The sequence below is a fragment of the Penicillium griseofulvum genome (assembly GCF_001561935.1).
Source record: "Penicillium griseofulvum strain PG3 chromosome Unknown contig_6, whole genome shotgun sequence".
In the NCBI taxonomy this organism is placed as follows: domain Eukaryota; kingdom Fungi; phylum Ascomycota; class Eurotiomycetes; order Eurotiales; family Aspergillaceae; genus Penicillium; species Penicillium griseofulvum.
The window spans coordinates 2,063,272-2,091,099 of record NW_024467419.1 but is presented as its reverse complement, the minus strand read 5'-3'; the positions used below and the strand labels follow the sequence as shown (position 1 = coordinate 2,091,099).

The window sequence follows — 27,828 nt, the reverse complement described above, 5'->3', positions numbered from 1 at the left end:
TTCCTTGGATATCATAATCCTTTGATATCCTTTTCGACTGTTTTCCTTTTCTAGACGCGTTGTTGATTTGAACGCGTCTTGACTCTCTAAAATCTCAAATCTCTTCTAGATTTCCTATCTCAAGAGCGCATTTAGTGACGCACTCTCTTCATTCTACATTGCACGGCACACTGACACATTCCCCGATAATGGTTGCAACCTTTTCGCCGCACCGGGACTCCGGTGGCACACTTCATCTGCCATCGCACTCGGGAATCCATCACGTTGACGCCAGCTCTGCTATCCGCCAACTGAGGCGCTCACTTTCGCGCTCCCCTTCTAAGAGTTCCAACTTCTTCCTCAACCCGCGTACTCATTCCCCTTCCAAATCCGCCTACATCTCTTCTCCTTTGTCGCCCTCGCGACGCGCCTCGCAGAACAATTTTGTTCTCTTCCCATCTCAGTCGCATCAATCGCAATCGCCTCTCGCTGTCCCTTACCCTCCCAGCGCGAAAATTAGTAGGCCGGTCATGCGTCGACGCACATCACCCCGCAGTCCGGCCAAACGCGTGTTGAGTGTTTCGACCGACAGCGGTAACGCGACTCCTACCCAACCCATCTCTTTACCCTCGGGTGAAGAAAATGATTTGACTCTCGACGACCTTGCGCCTCAAAGTACCACCCCAGACAGTCCTTGTTTTCTTAACACTCATTCTGCGCCTTTGGGCGAATCGACTTTTGCGCGATCAACACTCTCGCGTGTTGAAAAACGACGTAGTGGGACCTTTGGTAGCTTTGCGACTGGCAGTCCCTTGAAGCGCAGCGACGGGATTATGAACTTGGACCAAGCATCACGAGGCAGCCCTTCTGCAAAGCGACGCAGCGTGCACACGCCGACTTTCGCAGCCGAATTTAGCATTTTCGATAATGAGGTCGAGAATACCACACCAGAGGGGTCCCCAACACGGAACGAAATCCCCTCTTTCCCCACGCCTGTCCAACCCCACAGTCCATTTGCGACGATTCCTAAACGCTCATCTTCTCTACGACGCTCGACCTTACAGCAGCGCGGCGACCGACCTCTCTTTGGGCGACCGAGAGCCATCGATTCACCCGATGCATCACCACCTGATACACCATTGTCTGTTAGGCCGCGAATGTCATTTGACAGCAGCCTATTCCAGCCAGGCGGCGAAAACATCTTCTCCCCCAGGCCGCCAGCCAGCCCTCTTTTCTCCAACTCCCCCGCCAACGCTCCCGTCAACCCTATTGCCAATACCACTCAACCTCCTCGACCCGCTGCTCATCCTCTCTCTCGTACTATCACTCAATCATCTTCTGGATCTAGTCTCGAAGACTCGCCCACCCATGAGCCAGTTCACAAGCCTGAGGGCCGACGAACAATGTTCAACTTCTCCAAATCTCTCCCTGCCGGGGCAACTCGCCCTGCCCCTGTGCGTCAGATCGCACGGGAAGATGCAACAGAAACATTTGCTACTCCAGATAACTTCCGGTTGGTCAAGCCTTTGCCGGCGGCATTTATGTCCACTGGACTGATCTCCAAGAAAAATCGCAACGCTGAGGAGAACCCCGGATTTAACAAGAGCATGCCCGACACACCGTGTAAGCGACCTGTCAATCTTTTCACCGCTGGGCCAAACCCCACAGATCGACTGTTCGACAAGTCACGTCTGGTTCATCAATCGGACGCTGCTTCCGCATCTCCGTTCAACCCACCTACTACCTCGCGCCCTAAGCCAAGTCCCTTCGCTCGGGGCATGGGGATCTTCGGTAGCAACTTCAATCGTCCCGAGGCCTCGCGGCGTGGAAGTTTCGCTAGCATCGATGGCGATGAACTGATTCTCGCCCAATCGCCCTCTTCCCGACATGACAGCCAGCCCCTCAATGATGACTTCCCTCCCACGCCGACCAAGCAGCCTTTCCTCCCCTCTCGCACCTACCCTCCCACGACTTCTCAAATCCCCTCTCTAGAACGACTATCTGACACAGCGAGTCCGCTGCATGAGAAGCTCTTGCAGGCATCACCTCACACTCCCCGCGACCAGTACTTCCCTCCCGACCCGAGTGGCCTATCGATTTCCGTGCCAAGTGATCATCAGCATGCGCAGGAGCATGATCTTCCAGCCACTCCCACTGGACCGCGAGATTCTTGGTCATCATTCAGGCGTCCCAGTCTCCAAATCAGCGGTTACCATGTTCCAGATGTCGACCCCACTTTGACATCCCGTTTTGACAACGTGGAGCTTATTGGAACTGGCGAATTCTCTCAGGTCTTTCGCGTCGCGCAGCCTCATGACGCATCCTTCCCATCTGTGTTCTCTCTTCCATCAAGCGAACCAAGGTCGCCAACTTCCCTCCCCCATCAGGTGTGGGCTGTCAAGAAGAGCAAGCAGCCCTATCTGGGGTTGAAGGATCGCGAGCGTCGTATTCGCGAAGTCGAAGTTCTGAAGACTTTGACGAACTGTGACCATGTTATTTCCTTTATGGACAGCTGGGAGAACAACGGCCATCTGTACATTCAAACGGAGTTCTGCGAAGAGGGTAGCCTGGATGGTTTCTTGGCCCAAGCCGGACTTAAAGCCCGACTTGATGACTTCCGTATCTGGAAGATTTTGCTCGAAATGTCTCTAGGACTTAAGCAGATCCATGACGAGGGATTCATCCATCTTGACTTGAAGCCTGCTAACATTCTGGTCACCTTTGAGGGTACTTTAAAGATTGGTGACTTTGGCATGGCGACACGCTGGCCTGCAGAGGATGGTATCGAGGGCGAAGGTGACCGCGAATACATTGGACCGGAGATTCTGATGGGCCAATTCGACAAGCCCGCCGATATTTTTTCACTTGGTCTTATCATTTTTGAGATCGCTGGCAATGTGGAACTTCCCGACAATGGAGTATCTTGGCAGAAGCTTCGCAATGGCGATATGAGCGATGTGCCCAGCCTTACCTGGAGCTCGGAGACAAGCATCTTCCGTGATGCAACTGGAAACCCCATCTCGGAAGGGTCATCTTTCGAGGACCTTTGTACATCCGATCTGGGAGACAACGAATTCGGCGATGACTTCCTGACCAGTTGTCAGCTGAACAACCCTAAACCACAGCGACTCCCACGAAGCGGGGAGCTGATTGATCCACCCAGCTTCATGGTTGATGCCAACCACCCACAGGCATTGGACGGCATTGTTCGATGGATGATCTCCCCTGAACCTCAAAACCGTCCCACGGCCGACCAGATCTTGGAAACTTATGGCGTGCAATTTATTAACCAACGACGCCGTGCTGGCGCCACCGTCTTCGAGGGTAACTGGGGCCCCGCTGACGAGATCTTGGCTGAAGATGCCGAAATGATCGACGTGTAATTTAATATCCCTTTTACTATTTGTGCATACGGAGGGTGTTCTATGCTTTGTTTTTTTCTTTTCTTTTTTCCTTTGTCACCCGGCGTTCAACCTCTCGAGGTCGAAGCATGTCTCTTTTTTTTCCCCTCCCATCTTTGATGCCATGTTTTCACGTCACGACATTATCCCCCTTCCCACGCTTCAACGGTCGAAGCTGCGGTTTTCTTTTTTATTGTGGGCTGGGCTTTGGGGCGTTTTCGATCCATCCGGTTTGGATCTGGGCGTTACCTTGAGCAGTTCACGGATATCACGACTGGAGTTTGCAAAGGGTTCTTTGACCCTGTTTCACGGATCCTTTTTTTTTCCTTTGTACGATTCAATACCTAGCGTTACGAGTTGCCAGAAATGTACCAACCTCGCAGGGTGCTCGCTTCTGGAAATGGTCAAAGTCATTCTGGGATTCTGCCGTATTCATCCCAACATGTCTTATCATCTCCTTGGAATTGCTCCGAGGTGATTATTCTTTCTAGGGCTGATATCTGATCGGACGGCATGTCTAGTTGGCTTGGAGGCATCACTGCCATCTTTGCATTTTCTTTTTTCTGTTTTTCCTGATGATAAATGTGTGCCTTCTGGGCAGTGATGACTCCCTATCCATTTTCTTTGAGCGTGATCTCTGCTAGTTTGGTGTCTTTGGTTGAATACCTGAGTTCCATGTCTGTATAGCGATTGTGGAAGTACGAATTGAAATGCTATTTGAATATTTTTGCTGAAGTATATGAATAGGGGGTTTTACTAGTATATCTTCCAGCACTACTTTTGTATATACAATATCGTTTTAACGTCCATTTATATATTCTATCAGAGGCTAATGCCTAGATTGACACGTGACTTTCAGGTCTTTTAGATAATTTCAGCTTTCCACTGTAACTTTTTGTATTTTTAGCTTTTACGTTAGAGATATTAGATACTATTCTATATATAATGACTGTTTACTGTTGCAATATGTCCAAAAAAAAAAAAAAACTACATTTCCGAATTGCCACGGGATTTCTTGGCGTTTTGGCGCAAAGTTCCCGTTCCAACATCTTGAACTTTTGCTCATATATACTTGTTCCTTTCTCCTAGCATTGAGCTTGATTTATTAGACCTTTACAATTTGCGCAACATGCCCTACCTCTAAGACCCCGACAAAATACACCCTCTCCACGTCTATTTCTCCCTTAATAATAGCCCATACCACGCACCATGGACATCAAAAATTTCGTGTCGGACAATCTCATCCGCCTTACAGGCGCGTCAGAACCTACCGTCATCGATTTCGTGCTTGCGACCGCTAGCTCAGCCAAGTCAAGCTCCTCCCTCCAAGATACCCTCGGGTCATTCCTGGACGGCGTAGATGCTAGCTCAGCCGAAATTGGTGCCTTTGCTCGCGAGCTCTATGCCCGCATGGGCAAGGGCACACAACCCAGCGCATCTGACCCCAAACACACGACGAGCAAGGAATCTACAAAAAAGAAATACCGCCTGGTAGATATGGGCGAAGACCAGCCAGAACCCGCCCTATCACTAGGGCCCACCAACGTCGATGCAGATCGAGAGCGACGGAAGAGACGAGACAGAGACAGCGTTAAGGACAGGAGCAGTAGCAAGCGCGACTCCGAGTTTCGGAGTCGCGGGGAAAAGGATGACAGCAGAAAGCGAGACCGAAGTCGCGATGTAGAGAGCCGCGACCGGCCACGTACGAGGAAGCTCCGCAAGAAGGGCTCGCAAGACTTCGACGATCGATGGGGCGACGAAGAAATCCCCGAAGACGAGATGTACCCGGAGGAGTTCGAAGAATCCCCCTCAAAGCGCACGAGGCTCGACGATGGTTCCGCATCTCCCAACCCGGCATTACCAGGTGACGATATCGAGATCGATCCAAAAACTAAGCAAGAGATCGATCGTCAACGAGATCTTCGTGAACGAGATGAGTTTGCCAAACGACTGGCCAATAAAGAGAGTACCAAGTCGAAGAAGGTTGTTGAGGATCGGACACGCGATGGCGAGGCTGCTCGGCGACGTGCGCTGGGTGACGATGCTAGCGCACGGGCTTCGATGATGCCCGATCTGCGAGAAAGATCTCGACAAGAATACCTGAAGAAGCGCGAGACAGAACGGTTAGCATTGCTGCGACGACAGGTTGTAGAGGAGGCCGCGGAGTTGCGTGATAACCCAAATCTGTCTCGCAAGGAGAAGGAAGAGTTCGCGCGCAACCGAGAGGTTCTTCGTCTCGCCGAAGAAAGGCTTCGGATCGACGACCACCGTGATGGTTATCAGATGCCCTCTGATTACATTACGGAGAAGGGGAAGATCGACCGAAAGAAGAAGGAAGAAGCCCTCTACAAGCGATATGTCGAGCGCGATGAGCTGGGCCAAGAGCGATTTGTCACAGAGCACGAGGAGTGGGAGCTGGAGCAGGCGGCCAAGGCCAAGGCACAGATCAAAAAGGCCGAGTTCATGGACGAGGGAGACTATGAGTATGTCTTCGATGATTCGCAGCAGATCAAATTTGTTACGGACGCCAAACTCGAAGGCACGCAAAAACCAATGACGAAGGAACAGCTGCGGTTCAAGGAGCAGGTCGATGCAGCGGAAAAGAAAGCCCTCTCGATGGATGAAACCCGCAAGAGTTTGCCCATCTATCAATTTCGTGATCAGATCATCCAGGCCGTGGCAGACCATCAAGTTTTGATCATCGTTGGTGAAACTGGTTCCGGTAAAACTACACAGATCCCGCAGTACCTCCACGAGGCCGGTTATACCAAGGATGGCCTCAAGATTGGTTGCACACAGCCGCGACGAGTGGCTGCCATGAGTGTTGCTGCTCGTGTGGCGGATGAAATGGGCACGAAAATTGGAAATGAAGTTGGTTATGCTATCCGATTTGAGGACAACACCAGCGACAAGACCATTCTCAAGTATATGACGGATGGAATGTTACTGCGAGAGCTGTTGACAGAGCCTGACCTAAGCCAGTACTCGGCCTTGATGATTGACGAGGCGCACGAACGGACGGTGCCAACAGATATTGCCTGTGGTCTGCTTAAGGATATTGCCAAGGCACGACCTGATTTGAAGCTGCTCATTTCCTCGGCCACGATGGACGCGCAGAAGTTCCAGAAGTATTTCGACGATGCGCCCATTTTCAATATCCCTGGTCGTCGATACCCCGTTGATGTGCACTACACTTCGCAGCCTGAAGCCAACTACCTCGCTGCAGCCATCACAACCGTCTTCCAGATCCACGTCAGTCAAGGTCCTGGAGATATCTTGGTCTTCTTGACTGGACAAGAAGAAATTGAGGCCGCCGAGCAAAGTTTACAGGAAACAGCTCGCAAACTTGGGAGTAAAATCCCGGAGATGATTATTGCTCCCATCTACGCCAACCTTCCATCCGAATTGCAGACTAAGATTTTTGAGCCTACTCCTCCTAATGCGCGAAAAGTGGTGCTTGCCACCAATATTGCCGAGACTAGTTTGACTATCGATGGTATTGTCTACGTGATTGACCCCGGATTTGTCAAGGAGAACGTGTTCAACCCACGAAGTGGGATGGAGAGCTTGGTCGTGACCCCGTGTTCGCGTGCTTCAGCCAACCAACGAGCCGGACGTGCCGGACGTGTTGGGCCGGGCAAGTGTTTCCGCCTGTATACCAAGTGGGCGTACTATAACGAGCTGGAAGAGAATACTACCCCGGAGATTCAACGCACTAACTTGAACGGAGTGATTCTGATGCTCAAGTCGCTGGGCATCGACCAACTACTCGACTTCGACTTCATGGACCCACCGCCCGCGGAGACCATTATCCGCGCTCTGGAGCAGCTGTATGCGCTCGGGGCGCTCAATGACCGAGGCGAGCTGACCAAGGTCGGCCGACAGATGGCCGAGTTCCCAACGGACCCAATGCTCGCCAAAGCGATCCTTGCCGCCGATAAATACGGATGCGTTGAAGAAGTGCTCTCGATCGTGTCGATGCTCGGCGAAGGCAGCGCACTCTTCTTCCGACCCAAGGACAAGAAGATCCACGCGGACAGTGCGCGCAACCGGTTCACTATCAAAGACGGGGGAGATCACCTGACGCTACTGAACGTCTGGAACCAATGGGTCGACTCGGACTTTAGCGTAATCTGGGCGAAAGAGAACTTCCTACAGCAGCGCAGTTTGACGCGGGCGCGCGATGTGCGCGACCAGCTCGCCAAACTATGCGACCGCGTCGAGGTCGCCGTCAGTACCTGTGGGTCTACGAATATCCAGCCAATCCAGAAGGCCATCACGGCTGGGTTCTTCCCCAACGCGGCACGACTCCAGCGCGGCGGTGACAGTTACCGCACTATCAAGAATGGGCAGTCGGTATACTTGCATCCTTCTAGTACGCTTATGGAGGTTAACCCTCGCTGGGTTATCTACTTTGAGTTGGTACTTACCAGCAAGGAGTACATGCGCAGCAATATGCCGCTGCAGCCGGAGTGGCTGGTTGAAGTTGCGCCACATTACTATAAGAAGAAGGACTTGGAGAGTTTAGGGTTGGATCGCAAGGTTCCGAAGGGGCAGGGTGTGGCTGGGGAGAAGAGCCGGGAGTAGAGAGACCTCGGGACCTTTTGAGGGATTTTGAAATAACTTAGTCATGAAAAAAAATATCAAACCTCAGGCATTCAATTCAAACCAATCACCGCCCAGGCAATTCAAACCGCGGCAAATCAGCCGAACCGAGGTTCTCTCCGCTTTCCCCCAGACTTCGGAATTTTATACGTCACCCCCCGTCGAATTACTTATTTTTCCCCCTTTGAATTTGATTTCTATCCTTCACTTCTTAACTACTCATTTACCTCAAAATGTCTCAAAAATTCACACCCGCTGAAGTGGCTGCCCACAAAACTGCCGATGAGGGCCTCTACATCATCATCGACAACAATGTTTTCGATGTAACCAAGTTTGTCGACGAACACCCCGGCGGTGCAAAGATCCTCAAGCGTGTAGCTGGCAAGGATGCCTCGAAGCAGTTCTGGAAGGTATGTTTTCTATTCTTTTCCTTCACAAGATATTATTGCTATGATCGGCAATCGGCCGAGTTGCCGAGTCGCCCATAAAAACAAAGCAACTAACACCGCTTAGTACCACAACGAATCTGTGCTGAAGAAGTACTCGCCCAAACTGAAGATCGGCGAAGTCAAGGATGCCGCGAAGCTGTGAATAATATATTGGAAAATGAATGAAATGATAGCTTTGGGTGTTTTGGTTTGGGGGAATCAGCCCACCGCGGGAACCCCTGGTCAATAGCACATTACAGAGATGTCACCATATTGTATTTACTCCGCTAGCGAACGTTATACCCGCGATTCGAGTTTGATTCTTTTGTTTTGTGAATATTATCTTACTATAATAGAACGGAGAATAGAATAATATAGGTTGGAGGTCGATACTACAGATATCTTCATTCTTCTTACAAACACTTATACATTATATTCAGATATATCATCACGAAGATTCAATACATATATCCAGGGTCTGCTGGGTTGATAGTTGTAATGTCCAAGAAAAAAAAGAAACGCCCTTCTCCCTCCCGCTGCACGAGAAATGGTATCCAAATCAAAGTGGTATCAACTCGAAAGCGATAAATGGCAAATGACAGGTAGATGTGTGAGTTCAGTAAATCAGAGAATAGACACGAATAGGTGACAGTGACAAAATAGAAGACGAATATGTCCAGTGATGATGTACGCAGACAAATCATGGAGGGACGTGGCGATAAACCTGCGCCAAAAAAAAGCTATGTTGCTTAAGGGGGAAAAAAAAGGAAAGAAAGAAAAGTAGAGGTATATGGTAAGTCAGAAAAAAAAGGGAAAATTAAAAAAAAAAAAAGGCAGAAGAGAAAGAGTCAGTGAACCTCGTCCAGACTATAATTAGAATCCCCTCCATGGATCCTCAGGACGATACGAGAACTCGCTGCCCTGAACCGAAGGCGTGTCAAACTCATACCGCCTCTCACTCCACTGACTAGAAGTCTTGCGGGTATGGCGCTGGCGTGGAGGAGCACGGGGGCGATTGATCTGTTCTGCGTGGTGATCGATGAAAGCCTCCATACGCACAGTACCTATATCAAACATGTTGCTACCCGCCGCGCTGGGAGCGCGACCACTCGCCTCGGAAGTGCGTCGACTGATACTACTACGGCGGCTTCCAATCCCCGGGGGTGGGGCTGAGGGCTGCATGGCGGGAAAGTGGAGCTCTGAGGAGCCGGCTGTGGTGCCGCTGTGTGAAGAGGGTATAGTGCCGGCGCTGGAGAAGCTGCGGAGAGCGTGGAGGGCTGGAGGACGGGGCGCGGTGTTGCTGCGCTTGCGGTTGTGGGTTGAGAAACGGGGCACATGCGGTGCGTCGGCTGCTAGGTCGATGCTGCTGCCTGGGATTTCTGGGACTGGGGCTGGGGCGCTAGCGCTGTTGAAGGAGCGTTTGCCCTTTGGCATTGGGCGGGGACGGCCTTTCGCAACGCGGATGGAGTCGCGGATTGGGTTTCGGCGGTGGAAGGCGTGAGGCAGGGTTGGGGACTCTTCTTGGGGGACTGGAGGTAGGGCTGCAAGTTCTTGGAGGCCCATTGAGGAATGGCTGAGGAAGGATAGCGCCGTTAGCCAGACATAGTGGCGTTCGATAGTTAGCGCTGTGAATTTAAGAGCGCGCTGTGGTGTTAACACAAGGATGGAGCGGTTGAATGGAGTTGAAAAACCAGCGCCTTTGGGTAGGGGGTTGTCGTCTTTGACGTCCAGGACGGATTGGATGGTGACTATAACGAGGATGGATTCTACGTTAGCTGCTAGTCGAACCAAGTCAAATGAGTTCCTTGAAGACTTACACTTCCGACCACTCTTGCCGAGCAATGCAGGCCCACTGGTAGGTTGTTTACTACTCCACATAATGGAGCCTTCGTAAGGGGCGAGCCAAACCCATCGCTTATGTCGCACACCACTGTTCGTGATATTCGCCGACACATCGTCGGGGTTTTTGCCCTCCCAAATCTCCTTAGACTCGCCCATCCCGAATGATTTGCGCCGACGGACGTATTTAAACATCCACTCGCCAACCATAGTCTGAGCAATAGCATCAACGACACTGGTTGGCTGCACGCCGCCGGTGGAATCTTTTCTTTCACGCTGGTCACGATTCCAAGTTTGAGATGGAGTCGCACGATGCGGGGCTCCGTATCGCTCACGAGGCGCTGTGATCTCATCACAGGGCATCGGCGGCGGCGGTCGGTATGGTCGGTATGTTGGGCTTTCTGGGGAAAAGGTAGAGATCGATCGTGATGGGGAAGAGCGAGTTTCTGGCCTCTCGGTAAGTTCGGACTGCGATGTTGCTGCAGCGGATCGTACCCGGCGGATGGTTGGGCGCCGGACGACAGGTTGCCGACCGCGGTCTGAGAACTGTCTGCCAGATGACCGAGTAGGGCTTGGTGGTCCGTCGCTGCCGTTGAGCGGGAGTTTGCGTGAGCTTAGACGCATGGGCACGGGGAATGGCGGTGCAATGCTTGAGCCTGCACTGCCGCTCTCGAGGCTTGGTTCGCTGGGGCTACGGGCACGAGGCTTCTGGTGTGCGGCGGTTCCGCTAGAGATCATGGCCATTTTGCGCATGCCGGGCTGGCGGATACTCGAGGAGGCCGTGCCAGACCGTTGGGAAGCCCGAGAGCGGCTAATATCGGGTGGTTTTGACTCGGGGGAGGACAGCTGCTCGGCAACTTCGGGAAGCGCCATGTCGTCCAAGCTAGGTCGTGATTTAGTGGTGATGAGCTTGCCACGACTAACAGTATATGCAGCAAATGGGCGGTTGAGGAGCTCATCGTCGGTGAAGACATCACGTTCGCTATGGGGGCCTTCATCGTCGCTATTGTGTTCAAAGCCGGCGAAGAGACTGCTAGATCGTAGAGGTCGTCGAATATTGGACAAAGCACCATCTGAGAGCGGACCATTGTCATTGTTACCAGGGTAGGCCTGCACATGATCTGGGCCGGGTGCTCTAGGAGGTTTCACCGGACGACCAACCGGATGGTCTGTTATTAGGCGTCTCTGGTTTCGTTTTTCAGACCGCGGCGGAAGCGGGGGCACGGTGTAAGACTCAAGACTAGGCTCATGGGGTTCGGAGCGAGGTAGTACATCTTGAATAGCAGAAGGGAGAAGACTGGCGGGAAGCTTGACAGGGCGTTGGTCGATACGGATCTCTTCGGTTTGGATAGCGACCGAGCGACAATCGATTTTTTCTCGGAAGTTAGCCTGACAAGCAATATTCTTGGTTTGCGGCGGAAGAACGACACTGTTTCGAGGTGATGGTGGCTCTGAGCCTGGTGGGTGGATGGCAATCATCGGAATGTCCATCTTGGATAGGTCATTATCCGGTATCAAGCTGAGACGATTCTCGCTTTGCACATCTGTTTCCGGATGGACATCCGTCTGGGTGGATGTCGATACCATTTGCACCGGCTCTGAGGTGGATTTAACAGGATGAGGCGGCTCAGCCACGTTGGGCGTCCATGGAGGACTTGGAAGATCATCCACTGTTTGGCAAGAAGTAGAAACCATCAGAGGTGTAGCTGGGAGCGTGGCGCTGCCCTTGGTTTCAGGTATGTTTGCGTTGTTGTCCTCTCCTTTCTCGGGCTCTGAAGCTATATTCGTGGACTCAGGAACAATTTCGTCTACAACCTTCGCTTCCATTGTAGGCGACGGAGGAGGCGAGTACTGAACGCCGATGTCGCGGTATTCGACCGCCGAGTCGACTTTCACCGAGTTAGCAAGCCCAAGTTCCCGGGATCCACGGAACTCCATGGCAGTGGGTGAGTGTGAGTCCGAGCTCTGAAGGGACAGACCCAGAATCCTTCTGGCCTTGGAAGAAATACTATGCGACCCCTGTGAGTGAACCGACATTGGACGTTCTTCGGGGAGGGCCTCTGGAGAGACGGGGAGTTCATCGTCAGATGGAACAAACTCATCCTCGTCATCAAAGTTGAGTTCCTCCGCCAGGTTCAGGCCTGAACCATTCCTGACGCCAGGCGCAATGCTCATAACCGAATACCGCATGCTATGGAATATGACCGCCTCTTCATCTTCCGAGCTCATGCTAGTGACGCTTGTGCGTCGGTGGCTTAGGCTACTAGATGCCACGCTGACCGAGTCGCTTTCTTTATTCTTGTCATGAACAAGGTCACCATTCTCACTCGGTAGTGACGAATGTATAGTCGCCACCTCTTGGGCAGCTGCCACCTCGTTCAGAACTGTCTTCAAGCGGCCCTCGACTACGTGAACCTTGCGTTCTAGGGCTCGGCGTTCATCCGCCCAGGAGTCTTGGTCGCGACTCCATAGTAATTGGGTTCGTTCGAGGTTCTCCTCCCGACTTCGAACTTTCTTCTGTGCCTGCTCGAGCTTTTTACGAACATCGCCGATGCTCTCCACCGCTTCATCCCGCTCCCGAGCTAGCTCGGTCATCGCAGATGACGTCCCGCCTTCCAGTAGTTGGATTTGGTGTTTCAACGAGCGCCCTTCCCAGGTCGCTTTAGAGAGACTCGCGGTCAATGTTTCATTTTCCGTTCTTGATTCGTCCAAACTGTTTTCCAATACATCGATCGACTTGGTTTTGTTCTCTATCTCTCGCCGCAGCGAGAGAATCTCCGAAACGAGAGATGCATGGAGAGTGGGCGTGATTCTGCGTGGGTCAAAAGGTGATAAGGTATCCTCGATGATATCATCTTCGTCTGTTTGTCCATCGGGGGAGAATGCGGGCGTTGGGAGGCCAGTTGGAGGGGAAGATGGCGGGGAGGAATCCCGGCGCAAAGACGGTCTCGATCTTGATCTTCCATTGGATGGAGCTCGAGATCTGGATCTAAAGGACGGTGCTGGGGATTGGTGGGCCATGGAGGCCGGGGACTGTAAGTCGGCCATCTCTGCGCATCCGGATGAAAAACCTCAAATCATCAAACCATCGGGGCTATGCTGGGCTAGCCCAAGGCACTAGATCCCATCAAAAGACTACCGTAGTTCAACCATTCGACTATTAAGTGAAGTGCTGATCTCAGACAAGGAGCTGCAGTCGAAGGCGGGGGGGTAAAGACCTTGGAACGGAGAGATCAGTTACAAAGATGTACGGCTGAGAGGGCTTCGAAGGATGAGACCCTCCGTACACAAACAGATTTTAGCTTAAGAGTAAGAAACCCGTATATGGCCGATCCCGGGGAGGGAAAATCGATCAGTCCGAAGGGTCGATCACGATTAGAGTAAGATCAAGTTTACGTTGATAATGGGAGCTTAGACCTCTGGAAAATCAGCCCTGCATATCAGAGAAGGAAGAAAAAAAAAAGTCCCAGGGGCGTTAAGGGGGGAGAAGGATATGGGGAAAGAAAAGAATCCACCCGATTAGCCAGTAACTCCACTACCAAAAGGTACTAAGATATATAAAAAAAAGCTTTAGAACGGATTATACGGAGTATCTCACAGCTGATTCGAGGTAATTAAAAAAGAAAAAGCCATGTCGAGAGCTATCAACTGGGAAAATCAGTTCGATATTTCATAAATTAATTGCCTGTAGTTCGTGAAACCCAAGCTCAAAATCAGCCCCCTATTCTTTTTTGAAATCAAGTTAAATCATAAATAAATAAAAAAAGCCTTTGCAATGACCAATAGGGTTCCGAAGACACTAAAATAGTGATTGTTAGCGTGTTTGAGAATATAAAATTAGATGTGCTCAACTTGTCCGGACTCCGTTTGGGCGATCGTATGTTGTAGACATCACATAGGCTCCGGTTTCAGAATCTGCATATGTTACATGTATAGTATTTGATGCCTTTGTGTTCAAAAATCCATGGAAGTTGCGGATCAGGGGTAAAAATGGATAGAAATTAAGAGACCCATTCAAGGTCTCCACTGAAAGAGCTTCGAACCCACAATGTTATGATAAAAGTTATTCCAATCTTCTCTTTGCAGTGTACGGAGTACTCTGTACGGAGTGCGGAATAAATGCTTTATTCTCGTATCGGAGTGTCTAGACTCTCCTAAATTGTCAAATCGGACAATGAATAGAGAGAAATCTCCGCGAACCATTGTCAGCCATTCGCCCCACTGGCTTCAGGGGACGGCGTACTTTTGACTTGGTCGTTGACAGGTCGATATTCGAGTACGGAGTACTTCGGACTTAATATCCCTTTTCTCTGCGGATCTTGGAGGCGCAGGCGATATTGTAAGGCGGGAGGGGCTGAGGTTATGTACGGAGTAAGGAGGTCAACGTGGAAGATTGTTTTGAGAAATGCTGTTCAAAAGGTGGAGAGGACAGAAGGTTGAATTCCTTATGTTGTATGTGCTTGTATCGAGCGGACCTTCGCTGATTTCCCTGTTAAAAAAAATCATTTAAGATCTCGAATTCATGTGCCTGTTGTGAAATACCCTAACCCTTTCCAAGGTTGGAACCTCGGAATATTGACTAAGCATATTTGCCTCAGGCCTGCCTAGGTGGTTCAGGCTCAATTTCACTGACCTATCTAGCCGGGATCTCAACTTCCTAGGGAAACCGACATAATTTGGAAATTGTGGGGACTACATCTCTCACCAACTACACTACGGAGTACATAAAACTACAATGTCGACAGATCACCCACCCCAGATGCTATTTTTTGACACATTCGGCACAGTAGTTTCATGGCGTACATGCGTTACGGAGGAGCTGAGCACAGCCGCCTTGCATGCTGTGAGCCACCGGGACCTATCAGCCGACCTGCAGGACCGCGCTGCAGCCATGACCTGGGACGACTAGCTAGCATTCGTTGTAGAATGGCGGGAGTCCTACAATATATTCACCAATACATTTGATTCTTCCAAAGGGTTTGTATCAGTTGATCAGCACCACTACAATGCCCTTCAGGACCTCTTGCAGAAGCGTGGCCTGGATGGGCTGTTCACTGACGAGAAGCTGTGGGAACTCTCTTATGCCTGGCACCGGCTCAGCTCGTAGCCGGATAGTGCCCAAGGTCTTGAGTTGTTGAACCGTCTGTTCATCACTTCTACCCTATCAAATGGGAATGTCTCTCTACTGCAGGATCTCCAGAGACATGGATCACTCCCTTTCACCCATCTTGTTAGTGCCGAGAATTTCCGGGATTACAAGCCTTCGCCACTGGTTTATAATGGTGCCGCCAAGAATTTGAACTGGAGTCAGGCCAGTGCGGATTGGTTGCGGCGTATCTCGCCGATTTGAAGGCTGCCAAGAGCTGTGGGTTTCGGACTATCTATGTTGAGCGTGAACTGGAGGAAGAGTGGTCAAAGGAACAGGCTGCGAAGGCTAAGACCGAGGACTGGGTGGATATGTGGGTTGATCTTGGGTCGAAGAGCTTCCGAGAGTTGGCTAGGCGATTTGAGATTGAGTAGCGGTCTGCTATATGGGTTAGTAGTTAGACACCAGAAAGAGGTGTTTAGGACTCATTCCAGTGGGAATTGTGTATATTTGGACAATCTAAAAGAGCAACTTGAAATATCATGGGTCCATTCGGCTCAGCATCGGATATATCTTTTTCTCCTTCCATAGCCCCATACCGAATCCCCCAACATCAAGCCCAAAGGATATTGAATAATCTTCGCCACCCAATACCTGGAGATGGGAGAGGCTCTGGATTTTCATTTGCGAAGTGAAGAAATTCGCGGATTGGAATTTCTCCCAATGGGATACGCCTGGTCTTTCGCCAAAATTTGTACCCAAAATATAAGACAAAGATACGAGGAATGTTGAAATATGACGATACAAAGGTTTGATGGCTCTAGTCTCCATCAATAAAAACCTAGAATCCGCCAGTAAGCAGAATGATACTAAACGAAACTAGAGCAATCCATGCTGCGTAAGGTTGAAAGGGATTTTCCCAAGGAAGCTCAGCCCGATTGATCTTTTGCTTATTACAGCCATAAAAGAACCTCAAGTAGATCACCTCTATGTTGATCCAATGCACCAGTGAGGCAGCTGAGACCAGTTGCTGTAGCCAATCGAACACAATGGAAGCCGCGGATGACAGGGTCATATACCCCAAGACAAAAAAAAAGATCCAACTGCGGCGACTGATATCCAGGGAACTCCAAAGCGATTGATGCGGGTGAATAGTTTTGGAGTGTGTCCCTCTTGAGCAAGACCATATAGTGTCCTGGTTCCAACAAGCATTGCTGTCTTTGGGTTAGCAGAAATACAGATGCTGACAAAATATCTTTACTCACCAGAGTTACCCGCGCTCCATGTACTTGTCACAACGACGGCATTAATAATCGAAGGGACCACTTTGATCCCGACATTAGTGGCAGCTATCGCTTATATCGTGTCATTTCATCAAATGGTGACATTTGGCAATCATACATACTATGTGTCCAGCCTTCACATTGTTCCTGTCCCTCATGCGTGGATCATGTTCAAGATGCGCAAGACTATCACAGAGGATTAGCTGCTCTGTCAAAAAGGAAATAACAGACTCATCGGAAGGAGCCACCGGACTAGCTGATTTGTGCTGTGGTAAGAACACCCACAAGTACCTAGGCAGTAGAGTCGTTAGACTCAAGATAGCTCTGTGACGGAGTTTAAATAGCATAGGATTTATTAGCTGTATCACATTCAATGTGTGAATGTTGCCCTGAGGCAAGATAGATTAAGGTCCCGAATGCGAGCAGTGTTGGATTTACTAGCAAGGGAGGACAATCGATAAGTCGTGGGCAATTCTTTCTTTTCGTCTTCAGAGCATAGACATTTAAAAGCAATAGATGTTATGTAGCAACTTGATATTGTTTATGGTCATGGGTCAGAAAATAACATGAAATTCCGCTCCTGCCTCGCGGCTGTCTTCAGGCAGTGGCCAAGTCCTCAACCAAGTTTGATCTGGACACCTTCAGCACATGACCGCATAAAAATCCCTGCATCGCCAAATCATCAAGTCGCACTGCGAGCCCAGGCACGTATATCATCCCATCTACTCGGTTGATTCCGATCCTTACCCTTACCGTCGCACCTCAAATATTGATCCCCTCCCGAGAGCGCATCAGAGGTTGTTAACGAAATGTCTTGTTTCAGACAAGATGGCCTCCAAGCCTCAGGATGAGCCCCCTAAGAATTCGTGTGTCACTGGCGATGGCAGCCCGCTCCGGGGATTCTACTGGGTGAGAACCGACCCCAAAGTGCAACCTAACTACTGGGTGTAAGCATCTTTTCCCTAGCCCAGTATATTTACTTACACATAAACTCTACAGCCAACGCAAGAAATTGTGTGAATGCCGAGAGCACTTCTCAACCCAGTGGCCGGTTGACCATGTGATGATCGTAAGGACTCCAAATCAAGTTACCCCCAGGAGGTAATATTCCAAGAAATGGTTAACCCTTGTCAATCTTACGAAGCATATCCCCGCATGCGCCTTCAAGTGCCCTTATTGCACAGCTCTCGATAACCAGGAGAAAAACGAGCGACCTTGCCCAGAACAGGTTAGAAGACACATTCGGACAGCGCATATCGTGAGTACACCAACATACCTACCAGCCTGGTAGCCTCGGAACGACGCTCATATTATTTAAAAAAAGCAAGGGGACTTCTATGTGGGACTGCAGATTTCCTGTAAGTGTACCAAGAGCCAAAAAACAAAAAAAAAAAAAAAAAAAAAGAGAAAGAAATCCACGCATACTGACCTTTGCTGTCTTAGGATCCTTCTACTCTGATATCTCATCCCACAGTTGAGAGGATGTCCGTCCCTGATCTCATGGCTGCAGTGTACACAAGAACAGTCCACCATAGCTATCTTGCGAGTCGAATCATAGGAAACACATGACAAATGACAATTTGACAGTTGAATCAACCCCAGAGCCTAGGCCTTGCCCGTATAACTTGTTTCTATTGAATATGAGGTATCATAATGTATACGAAGATCACCAGGTGTCTCTATTGCGTTGCTATCCGGGTTTCTCTATTCCATCTATTCACAACGGAGGACCAGATAAGGACCATGTAAGAAAATATCATACCAAGCGAAGTGGAATGGATTAAAAACACTGCGACGCCTGTTATCAGGTTTTCATCGTTGGTGATATACGCAAGTAGATCTGTAGGTTTGTGACTCTAAGACCGTGCCAGTCACTGCAAGTCACATCCAAACATCGAGCGGAATAGAAACACCCGAATACATACTGTAGATTGACTTCCCGGACACCCATCCAAGCATAACCCTGCTGACAATATTGGAGATGAACTCGGTAAGAGACAGAAAGAGGCACATAGAATCACCTCCAGACCGGCTGTACCCGGTCATCTCACACAAGTCAAGCTGTCGATGATATCACCAAAGGCTACGGATAAGAAGGCAGTGCCGGGAGTACTGGCACCTACCGAGGGCAACAAGTTCAACGAGTGGGTAGGAGTGCATAACACATTTCCATGCGTAGATACAAGAGGGACATCTTGGTTGTGTAGATGGAGTGGGCGACATTCCAAGACTTTTCTATCTCATCAAAGGAGACGACCTCTTGCCTTTCGATCCATGGATAACTTCACGTTACTGGTAATTATCAGTGGCTTACTACGCTGCAGTGACGTTGGTTCCGTGATTATCGACTGTCTTGTTTGACAAGTCGGTATTGAGATTCTGCAGCTAAACACGACTATTTTGAGCCGTTTTATAGGGTCATTTGAAGTTTGATATAATTCCCTTCTTCCATGACACCTCCATCGGGCATCCCTATAATTTCATCATCAAATGTTATACATAGATTAGTCGTTTGCACAAAGTAAGAATTTGTCCACCTTTTTTTGCCGTCGGCCTATAAAACTGGCAAGACATGTAAATATAATGATATCTGAGAATACTATTAAATAGACTATTGAAGAGACCACTGAGAAGACTACTGAAAAGATATCGCAAGGTCGCTTATGCTGCCGACTATTCTTATCATTATCGAAAGGCAGAAAGATGACGTAGCGTTGGTTCTCGCTTCAGAGCAGCGCCCAATGGCTAGGAGAATGTCCTTCTCGCTCCTGGAGTTGATAGAAGTTGCAGCTTTGTCAAGGATCAATGTCTTAGGATCTTTGATTAGAGCTCGTGTGGCCACAACTTGCTACTTTTGGCCGTCGCTCAGAAAGATTCCGTTGGAACCAACGACGGTACCGAGCGCCTTTCAAAGAGCTAGTCGATAAACCATGCAGCGTTCATGAGAGTCATCGCGTGCTAAACCACCTCGCCAGCCTGCAGTACATCTTGGTGCAGAATGAAGGCAGCATCCTGTTAATTCATCGTACTTATATGCCAAGGATAAAGGTAGATACCTTTCGGCTCTTTCTTTCCGAGATGATCAACTTGAGAGAAGTATGAAGTCAAATTCCGATGCCGGGAGTTGTTAATATAATACCAATAATACATGCTAGTAATATATCCGAGCCCTAACGTCCGATCTTACCGCCCTTCGCGAAGCCGGTATCGGAATAAGTCCGCACCTGGTATCTCCTTATCTGATGGCCTCTTATCTGATCTGACGCACATTGTCAACCCAATCTGCACCTGAGGACCTGCACCTGCAGCACGCAACACCCGATAATGCAAATCAAGCTCCTCACCTCACTACCACAGGGACAGCCCGGTGTGCTACATCACTGCGTACACCACCCAACCTCGCAGTCAAGATATTCACACCGCTAACGCCACCTCACAGACTGAAAACCTCGTCGCCTTCGAATACACCCGTAGTTATGTACCCAAGCCACACACACTCATCTTCGTCGGGGGACTAGGTGACAGCCTCGGCTCAGTCGACTATCTAAACGACGTAGTCCGCGCGCTAGATCCATCCCAATGGAGTGTATTCTCCTTAATCCTATCCTGCGCCGGCGGAGGGTGGGGTATGGGACGACTAGGAAAAGACATCGATGAGCTATCCCAGTGCGTCTCATACGTGCGCAGATACAAGGAGCCACAGTTCGGTACCGGAAAAGTGGTCATCATGGGTCATTCGACGGGCAGCCAGGATGTGATGCACTATATCAACTGTCCCAACCCACGGCCGGCACACCCTGTCTTTGACCGCCACTGGAAGCCAATTGTGAGGGTACCAGTTGATGGGGCAATTATGCAAGCGCCTGTTTCTGACCGCGAGGGTATATTGTGGGTTGTAAAGTGTGGCACTGAGCGTGATAGCCCGGCTAAGATGCGTGCGATATACAACAAGGCTGTTGCTGATGCACGTCGGGCGATGTACGAAGATCACGATCTTGTCGATACGGTTGTGCCGTTGTCTGTGACATCGCGGATTGGATATCCACCCTCTGCCCCGGTTAGCAGTCGGCGGTTCTTGAGTCTGGTTAGCCCGGATAGTCCAGAGAATCCGTCTGAGGACGATTTGTTTAGTTCTGATTTGAGTGATGAGCAGTTCCGCGGAACATTTGGAATGATCCAGGAGAGGGGTTTGCTGAAGCAGAAAATGCTGGTGCTATACTCTGGGAGGGATCAGTCGGTCCCGCCGTGGGTTAATAAAGAAGCTCTCTTGAAGAGGTGGCAGATTGCTGCTGATGGGAGTGGGCGGCAGATCTGGGATTCAAGGAGCATGGTTATTCCTAACGCATCGCATGCGCTGAGTGACAGCGATCAAGCGGAGCCGCGGCGGATTTTGGTGGAGAGGGTAACGGCTTACTTGAATGATATTCAGCGAGGGTGACTAGATCAGTAAACCTGTATGTTGGGAGGTTACAATTTATTTAGATATTACAATATAAAAATGGCTACAGATGAATTATGGAGTAGCTTAAGTGACACTACGGAGTACCCGTGAACATAAAGCTCACTCACTGGCATCATATACCAGGAATTAGTATGAACTTCCAAGGAAAAGGGCAAATATAATCCTAGCCCGACAGAAGATAACCTTATTAGGCGATTTAGACACCCAGCCGTGTTCCAAATAGATTGTTCAAGCCTGCCCTGCGTCATATCATACCAATGCCGATTCTGTGGATCTCACAGAACTGTAGCCCCTATCGCAGATTAAATGTGAATATGGACTTTTCTAAAAAAAAAGAAAAAAGAAAAAAGAAATACCAGTACTATTGAGGCTCTAGTGCAGCTGAGCCTAAAGAGTAGGGCTGCAGTACTATTAGATCATGCTTACAGCTTAAGCATTTTGGCCACATGGCATCCTTCCCCTCTCTCCACAAAAAAAAAAAGTCATATAACTATTACATATTGAGCTTTGACACCCTCACCTGATATTGAAGTCCCACCGTCGAATTTAATAGCGTAATGGGAGGATCCCATTAGTGTTTCCACGCGCTTTAGGAGAATATCATCAGGGATGTTTCGGTGGCTTAGCACGGTGAGATCGACATCTACTTAGTCTGCAATTACAGTGTATGTTGTACAACATATAAGCATGTGATCCTGGGGAGATACCCGAGGGACAAACCCCTTAAGCAGTATCCAAGCCATCAATAATGCAGATCCCTCGAGCCAAGATTGAGCTATAAGGAATACTTTTTGAAAAATTCCAGTGTCTAACGGTTAGTTTTCCAAGGGCCAATCCACTGGGAACCGCTCTGTCGATCACAAGAAGGCTGACACATGGATGCATCCACGAACACATAGGACATCACGGATTCACGGGGCATGAACAAGAGCCGTTGCATCCTGCACGTCAGTATAAGGCAGGTGCATACCGAGCCCCGCCACCGGTACTCCGTAGCCTATATGAACAGGACCTAGGATCCCATAGCGGACCGTTAAATGGGATGGATTTCATCGTTCCCCGTATGTTGTATGGTCAAGCGGGAGGAGCCGTCTGCCAACCCCTGCTGCAATCAAACCATTATTGGCGGGCAGAGCTCCCCCTTAAAGAGTAACTCTGTTGGGCCGGGCCTTTCCGTATGAACAGGAGGATGAAACAAGCCCAATTCTCTTTAAATGTTTACTCCAGAGTTAAATATATTGGGAGCTACTCCGTACTCTGTACTCGGTACTCCGTACAAAGATTAAATATGGCATCACTGTCTCAAAAATTAGCTGATCAAAAAAAGAAAAAAAGAAAGAAATGGGATCCGTCGGGGCCGGGGCCATTTCAACAAAAGAAAAAAGAAAAACAAAAAAAAAAAAAAAAAAAAAAGTGGACAGAAACAGTTTCCCCGATAACCCCCTGGCCCACGGCCACAGAACTGGGACGGGAAACGGAGACATCCCGGACCCTATTGGGTTTGATGCCCAACCAATTGCCTACTATGGAAATTGACCGAGTTTGAAAGGGGGTTGGAAATGGCCAAACAAAGCACAGTAAAAAAAGAAAGAGCCCATACATATCCACCTTCCGAACCTCCTTCCGCTGTCCACTTTCGAATCTATTGGGACCATTCCGGTGGACATTAGACTCTGACATTTACCGGTAATAGGACAAAGATGAACCTATTGCCTAGCTAGGTATTAGGTCTGAAAGGAGAAAATAAAATAACAGGGGTATAACGTGGGAATAAGCCAATCTATACTGGCCAAGACTCGATCCTACACTAGTTCGAGGTTGGCGTTGAACCTTTAGATGTTCCCAAATCCATTACACTGTCTAAGGTCTTATAAACTATACCTAAGTAGGCGTAGTAACTCTCAAGGGAATTTAATTCCATTACTCCTTGTACAATATAATTTATATTTTATATTATATAGTGTATAGTATATAGTATAATATAATATATAATATAGTCCAGGGAGATATTGAAAATATAAGAACAGATTCTCGGTTAATCAAAAAGAGCTCTGAGCTTTTAGTATCCGGGACTATCCACTGTGCCCTGTGCGCTTCTCCTTTTTACAGTGGAGCTTTCGGGACCTGGACTTTTTTTATGTGAAATATAATAGAAGAAAAGCCTTTAAATGTAAGAAAATGTATGACTTCATGGAGCTGTCACGAAGTTATAACATTTATATTTCTCTTTTCTCATTATTATTATTTTTTTTCATACCCGAAACCGTCTCGAATTTGTAGAGTTATATTTCTTTAAATTTCTTTATATGTTTTCTCTATATTTTTCTATATATTTTTCTATATTTCTTATATATATATATATATATATATTTTTTTTTTCTCTATCTTCTTTGTAAATTCGGTCTTGAACCCCTCTCTCCACTTCGTTCCAGCCCCCCGGACCAAGACTTCGCACAATCCTCTTCCCCCCCCCCCTCAAACTTCCCATCTCTAATTCCTTTTCTCTTTCTTCTCTTCTTTGCAAACAATTGGGGGATTGCTGTGAAATCGGAAGCTCCCGCTTTTCTATTTTCGCCCCCGCCTGGAACGTGGGCCACTTCACCCTTTCCCCCCCTCCTTGCCTTTCCCCCCCCCCTCTTTCCCCTGAAATAATTATAGGGTATGTCCATTTGCAAGTTCTGTCGTTATGAAACTAACTTCTCAAAGTTAATTGATCTTTTTTCTTGATTTTTCAATTCCAGTTGCCATGGCTGGAAAAATGACGTTGTACAAGCTGGTGGTGTTGGGAGATGGAGGTGTTGGAAAGACCGCCCTTACCATTCAGGTTGGTTGACCTATATCTCTGGACCATGAACCACACTAAAACTGCGGATACTTTTATAGCTGTGTCTTAATCATTTTGTCGAAACATACGATCCAACCATCGAAGATTCATATCGGAAACAAGTCGTGATCGATCAACAATCGTGCATGCTCGAGGTGCTGGACACAGCGGGTCAGGAAGAATATACCGCACTACGAGACCAGTGGATCCGGGATGGGGAAGGTTTTGTACTGGTGTACAGCATCACATCGCGCGCCTCATTCTCCCGCATCACAAAATTTTACAACCAAATCAAGATGGTCAAAGAATCGTCAAGCTCCGGTTCGCCTTCCGGTCCTAGCTACTTGAACTCGCCCATGAGCACATCATCGGGTCCCGCAATGCCCGTCCCCGTCATGCTAGTTGGCAATAAGAGTGACAAGGCTGTAGAGCGTGCAGTCTCAGCACAGGAAGGCCAAGCATTGGCCAAGGAGCTGGGATGTGAATTTGTTGAAGCCTCCGCCAAGAACTGTATCAACGTGGAGAAGGCCTTTTATGACGTTGTCCGCATGCTACGCCAACAGCGACAACAGATGACAGGTGGACGTGGCGGAGACCGTCGTCCGACAGGCTTTGGATCGGGCCACCGCGATCGCGACGCAGGCCCCGAATATCCCAAGTCCTTCCGTCCTGACCGGTCTCGACATCGCAGTCGTCTCTGTACTCTCTTGTGATCGGCCGGGTCCGTCCGGGAGTTGAATTTGTTGCTCACTGAAATAATGGCTGTTTCCTTTTCTTCTCTCTTCTCTTCCTTTTGGTCCCGGGTGCATCTGGAGGGTTCTGTCTTTTGGTTACCTCGTTCGGCGTCGGTGGTCCCTACCATGCTACATCTTTTACGCTCGCATTTTGAAGAGCTTGAGAACTGGCGTGGGAGAAGGCCAGTATCTGCCAGGCTTTGAGCGCAAATCTCTTTTTTTTTTTCTTTTTTTTTTTTGCTTTGGTTTTGCTATTTGGAAATGCGCCAAGGCATGCAGACTGGCTGTCTAGATTTTCCCAACCTCCCCTTACTCTTTTTTTTTTCTTTTTCTTCCCCTTGATAGTCTCTCTTCGATCTCTACTTTGATAAGTGGCGATCGGAATCTTTCGGACACGTCTTGGACGAAAGAAACCAAAAATTTTCCAGAAGCCAGAAGATCGCAGTCGCGCATTAGCAGGCATTTCGATATGATACCCTACGACTGAGCTTGTTTTTATTTGATTCATTTTTCAGCCATTTATGCGATATAGACAATAAAGGGGTTTTTACAAGACAGAACTGTACTATTACCTAGTATGAGTATAACATTGAAGTTGAGTACCTAAAAGAAAAAGTGCGGGGAGGAAAAAAAAAAAAGAAGCACAGACTCACCTCGGCTGCATCCGATCCTCTTTCCTCCTATTCCCCCGCAATTCCTTTTCCATCTCTCCGTATGTTGTATAGACCTCGGGTAGAAACGCTTATTTGACCTCTTTGCTAGCTTCTTCTATAACTTTTTCTTTGAATCTGACTCTCTATCATGTCCCATCAATTAACTACCCACTCACATTCCCTTACTGACCCAGAAACCTTCTGGTCCTATCACGCGACCAGACTCCACTGGCACCGCAAACCTTCACGTGCCCTAACTCGGCAGACAAAGTCCCTAAGTGGAACCGAGCATGAACACTGGTCGTGGTTCGCCGATGGTGAGATCTCCACAACCTACAATTGTGTAGACCGTCATGTACTCGCAGGCCATGGCGACAATGTTGCAATTGTATGGGAATCACCAGTTACCGGTGTAACGGAGAAGTATACTTATGCCCGCCTACTCGATGAGGTTGAGGTTCTTGCCGGTGTACTTAGGGAGGAAGGTATACAGAAGGGCGACGTTGTTATTATTTACAGTATGCACTTCATTGAGTAATTAGAAGCACCCAAAGCTGATCACTTACCACATCTAGTGCCCATGATTCCTGCGGCCTTAATAGCCGCGCTGGCAATAACCCGCTTAGGGGCAATCCACGCCGCTGTCTTTGGCGGCTTCGCCCCGCAAGCTCTAGCACAGCGTATCGAGGCCGCGCGCCCGAGAGCTATAATGACAGCATCGTGTGGAATAGAGGGATCTAAGGGGGCTATTTCTTATCGACCGCTCGTCGAGGATGCCGTCAATGCAAGCAGCTTCAAGCCGAGTAGGATCATTGTCTGGCAACGTGATCAATTGCGCTGGAATCAGCCCGATAAGCGTGGGGGGCAGCGGAATTGGCAGAGACTTGTTAAGAGCGCACGATTCCGTGGAGTCAAGGCTGGACCTGTCCCCGTTAAGAGTACAGATGCCCTTTATATCATTTATACAAGTGGTGAGTAGATCTCAGACGTGAATCCAGTTCCCGAGAGACATGTACTGTTCATACTCACATGTTTTCATAGGAACAACTGGCCTCCCCAAAGGCGTCCTCCGCGAAGCTGGCGGGCACGCCGTGGGTCTGGAACTATCCATAAAATCCCTCTTCGGGATAAAAGGTCCCGGTGATACGATGTTCTGCGCATCAGACTTAGGCTGGGTCGTCGGACACTCATATATCCTCTATGCGCCGCTGCTAGTCGGCGCTACGACCGTGCTGTTTGAAGGCAAGCCCGTCGGAACGCCGGACGCAGGGACATTCTGGCGCATTGTCGAAAAACACAATGTAAATGCGCTCTTTACGGCACCAACTGCCATGCGAGCTATCCGGAAAGATGACCCACATGACCAGCTTATTGGCGAGGTCGGGAAGCGTGGAGGATTGAAATCTCTCCGTGCGCTTTTCCTTGCCGGTGAGCGCAGCGAGCCGAGTATTGTCCACTCATACCAAGATCTGCTTGGTAAATATGCAGCGGATGGTGCGCTTGTTATTGACAACTGGTGGTCATCTGAATCCGGATCCCCGATTACGGGTGTTGCGTTGAATGGGAGTGCTGCCATTGCTGGTCTGGCATCCGGGCCAGATCATTTGCCCCTCACGCCCCGCCCCGGCGCAGCAGGCTTCCCCATGCCTGGATTTGACGTCCGCATTGTCAATGACGAAGGCAATGAAGTCGCGCGTGGCACAATGGGTAATATTGTTATGGCACCACCACTCGCCCCGTCAGCATTCACGACCCTCTTCGAGGACGAGGAGCGGTTTTACCGTGGATATCTTAAGCGTTTTAATGGCCGCTGGATTGATACTGGGGATGCTGGTATGATTGATAAGGATGGATACGTGCATGTTATGTCGCGGAGTGACGATATCATTAATGTTGCCGCCCATCGGTTCAGTACCGGTAAGAACATCCTTTTTTTTTTTTTTTTTTTTTTTTTGCTTTCCAACGTCACGATCTAACTCCTCTCTGCAGGAACCATTGAACAAGCCATCCTCTCGCATCCATCGATCAGCGAAGCAAGCGTCGTCGGCATCCCTGACCCGCTTAAAGGCCACCTTCCCTTCGCATTCATCCAGCCCAAAGCCGGCGTCATCCCTGGAGAATCTGGACCTCTTCCGGCAACGCCGAGTCCGCGGTTATTTGCCGAAGTTAATACGTTGGTCCGTGAGCAGATCGGGGCTATTGCGTCGCTAGGTGGGATTATACAGGGCCGAGGGATGATTCCTAAGACGCGGAGTGGGAAGACGCTTAGGCGTGTTCTTAGAGAGCTTGTTGAGCTTGGGGTAAAGGGGGAGTATGGAGCAGAGGTTAATGTGCCACCTACTGTTGAGGATGCGGAGGTCGTCTCTGTTGCGAGGGAGAGGGTTAAGGAGTATTTTGAGAAGAAGAAGTCAAATGGGGTTGGGAAGACGAAGCTTTAGATACATAGATACATATATATATAGTATCTGTGATAATGAAAATTTCGGGTTGAAACAGATATATCAAATTGAAGTGGGAGCATCACGCTTACCAAG

General features: G+C 49.2%; 7 protein-coding genes across 7 annotated transcripts; 6 read left to right on the top strand and 1 right to left on the bottom strand.

Annotated features, from left to right (window-relative positions):
- Nucleotides 1-188: 188 nt before the first annotated feature.
- PGRI_078500 (tyrosine protein kinase SWE1) lies at nucleotides 189-3,362 on the top strand (the record flags this gene model as incomplete). Its single annotated transcript, XM_040795564.1, has 1 exon — nucleotides 189-3,362. The coding sequence occupies one exon, from the start codon at nucleotides 189-191 to the stop codon at nucleotides 3,360-3,362; it is 3,174 nt and encodes a 1,057-aa protein (XP_040653241.1).
- A 1,227-nt stretch (nucleotides 3,363-4,589) lies between these two features.
- On the top strand, nucleotides 4,590-7,967 carry PGRI_078490 (putative mRNA splicing factor RNA helicase (Cdc28); the record flags this gene model as incomplete). The annotated part of the gene is made up of 1 exon (XM_040795563.1): nucleotides 4,590-7,967. The coding sequence occupies one exon, from the start codon at nucleotides 4,590-4,592 to the stop codon at nucleotides 7,965-7,967; it is 3,378 nt and encodes a 1,125-aa protein (XP_040653240.1).
- A 251-nt stretch (nucleotides 7,968-8,218) lies between these two features.
- Nucleotides 8,219-8,576, top strand: PGRI_078480 (cytochrome b5-like heme/steroid binding domain-containing protein; the record flags this gene model as incomplete). Its single annotated transcript, XM_040795562.1, has 2 exons — nucleotides 8,219-8,395; nucleotides 8,499-8,576. The coding sequence occupies 2 exons, from the start codon at nucleotides 8,219-8,221 to the stop codon at nucleotides 8,574-8,576; spliced, it is 255 nt and encodes an 84-aa protein (XP_040653239.1).
- A 710-nt stretch (nucleotides 8,577-9,286) lies between these two features.
- PGRI_078470 (putative nuclear migration protein) lies at nucleotides 9,287-13,300 on the bottom strand (the record flags this gene model as incomplete). Its single annotated transcript, XM_040795561.1, has 1 exon — nucleotides 9,287-13,300. One exon carries the CDS (start codon nucleotides 13,298-13,300, stop codon nucleotides 9,287-9,289), a length of 4,014 nt encoding a protein of 1,337 aa, XP_040653238.1.
- A 6,645-nt stretch (nucleotides 13,301-19,945) lies between these two features.
- Nucleotides 19,946-21,059, top strand: PGRI_078460 (uncharacterized protein; the record flags this gene model as incomplete). Its single annotated transcript, XM_040795560.1, has 2 exons — nucleotides 19,946-20,005; nucleotides 20,061-21,059. The coding sequence occupies 2 exons, from the start codon at nucleotides 19,946-19,948 to the stop codon at nucleotides 21,057-21,059; spliced, it is 1,059 nt and encodes a 352-aa protein (XP_040653237.1).
- A 2,770-nt stretch (nucleotides 21,060-23,829) lies between these two features.
- On the top strand, nucleotides 23,830-24,620 carry rasB (Ras small monomeric GTPase RasB; the record flags this gene model as incomplete). Its single annotated transcript, XM_040795559.1, has 2 exons — nucleotides 23,830-23,907; nucleotides 23,967-24,620. 2 exons carry the CDS (start codon nucleotides 23,830-23,832, stop codon nucleotides 24,618-24,620), a joined length of 732 nt encoding a protein of 243 aa, XP_040653236.1.
- An 822-nt stretch (nucleotides 24,621-25,442) lies between these two features.
- Nucleotides 25,443-27,732, top strand: PGRI_078440 (putative acyl-CoA synthetase; the record flags this gene model as incomplete). The annotated part of the gene is made up of 4 exons (XM_040795558.1): nucleotides 25,443-25,812; nucleotides 25,870-26,265; nucleotides 26,336-27,211; nucleotides 27,284-27,732. 4 exons carry the CDS (start codon nucleotides 25,443-25,445, stop codon nucleotides 27,730-27,732), a joined length of 2,091 nt encoding a protein of 696 aa, XP_040653235.1.
- Nucleotides 27,733-27,828: the final 96 nt, after the last annotated feature.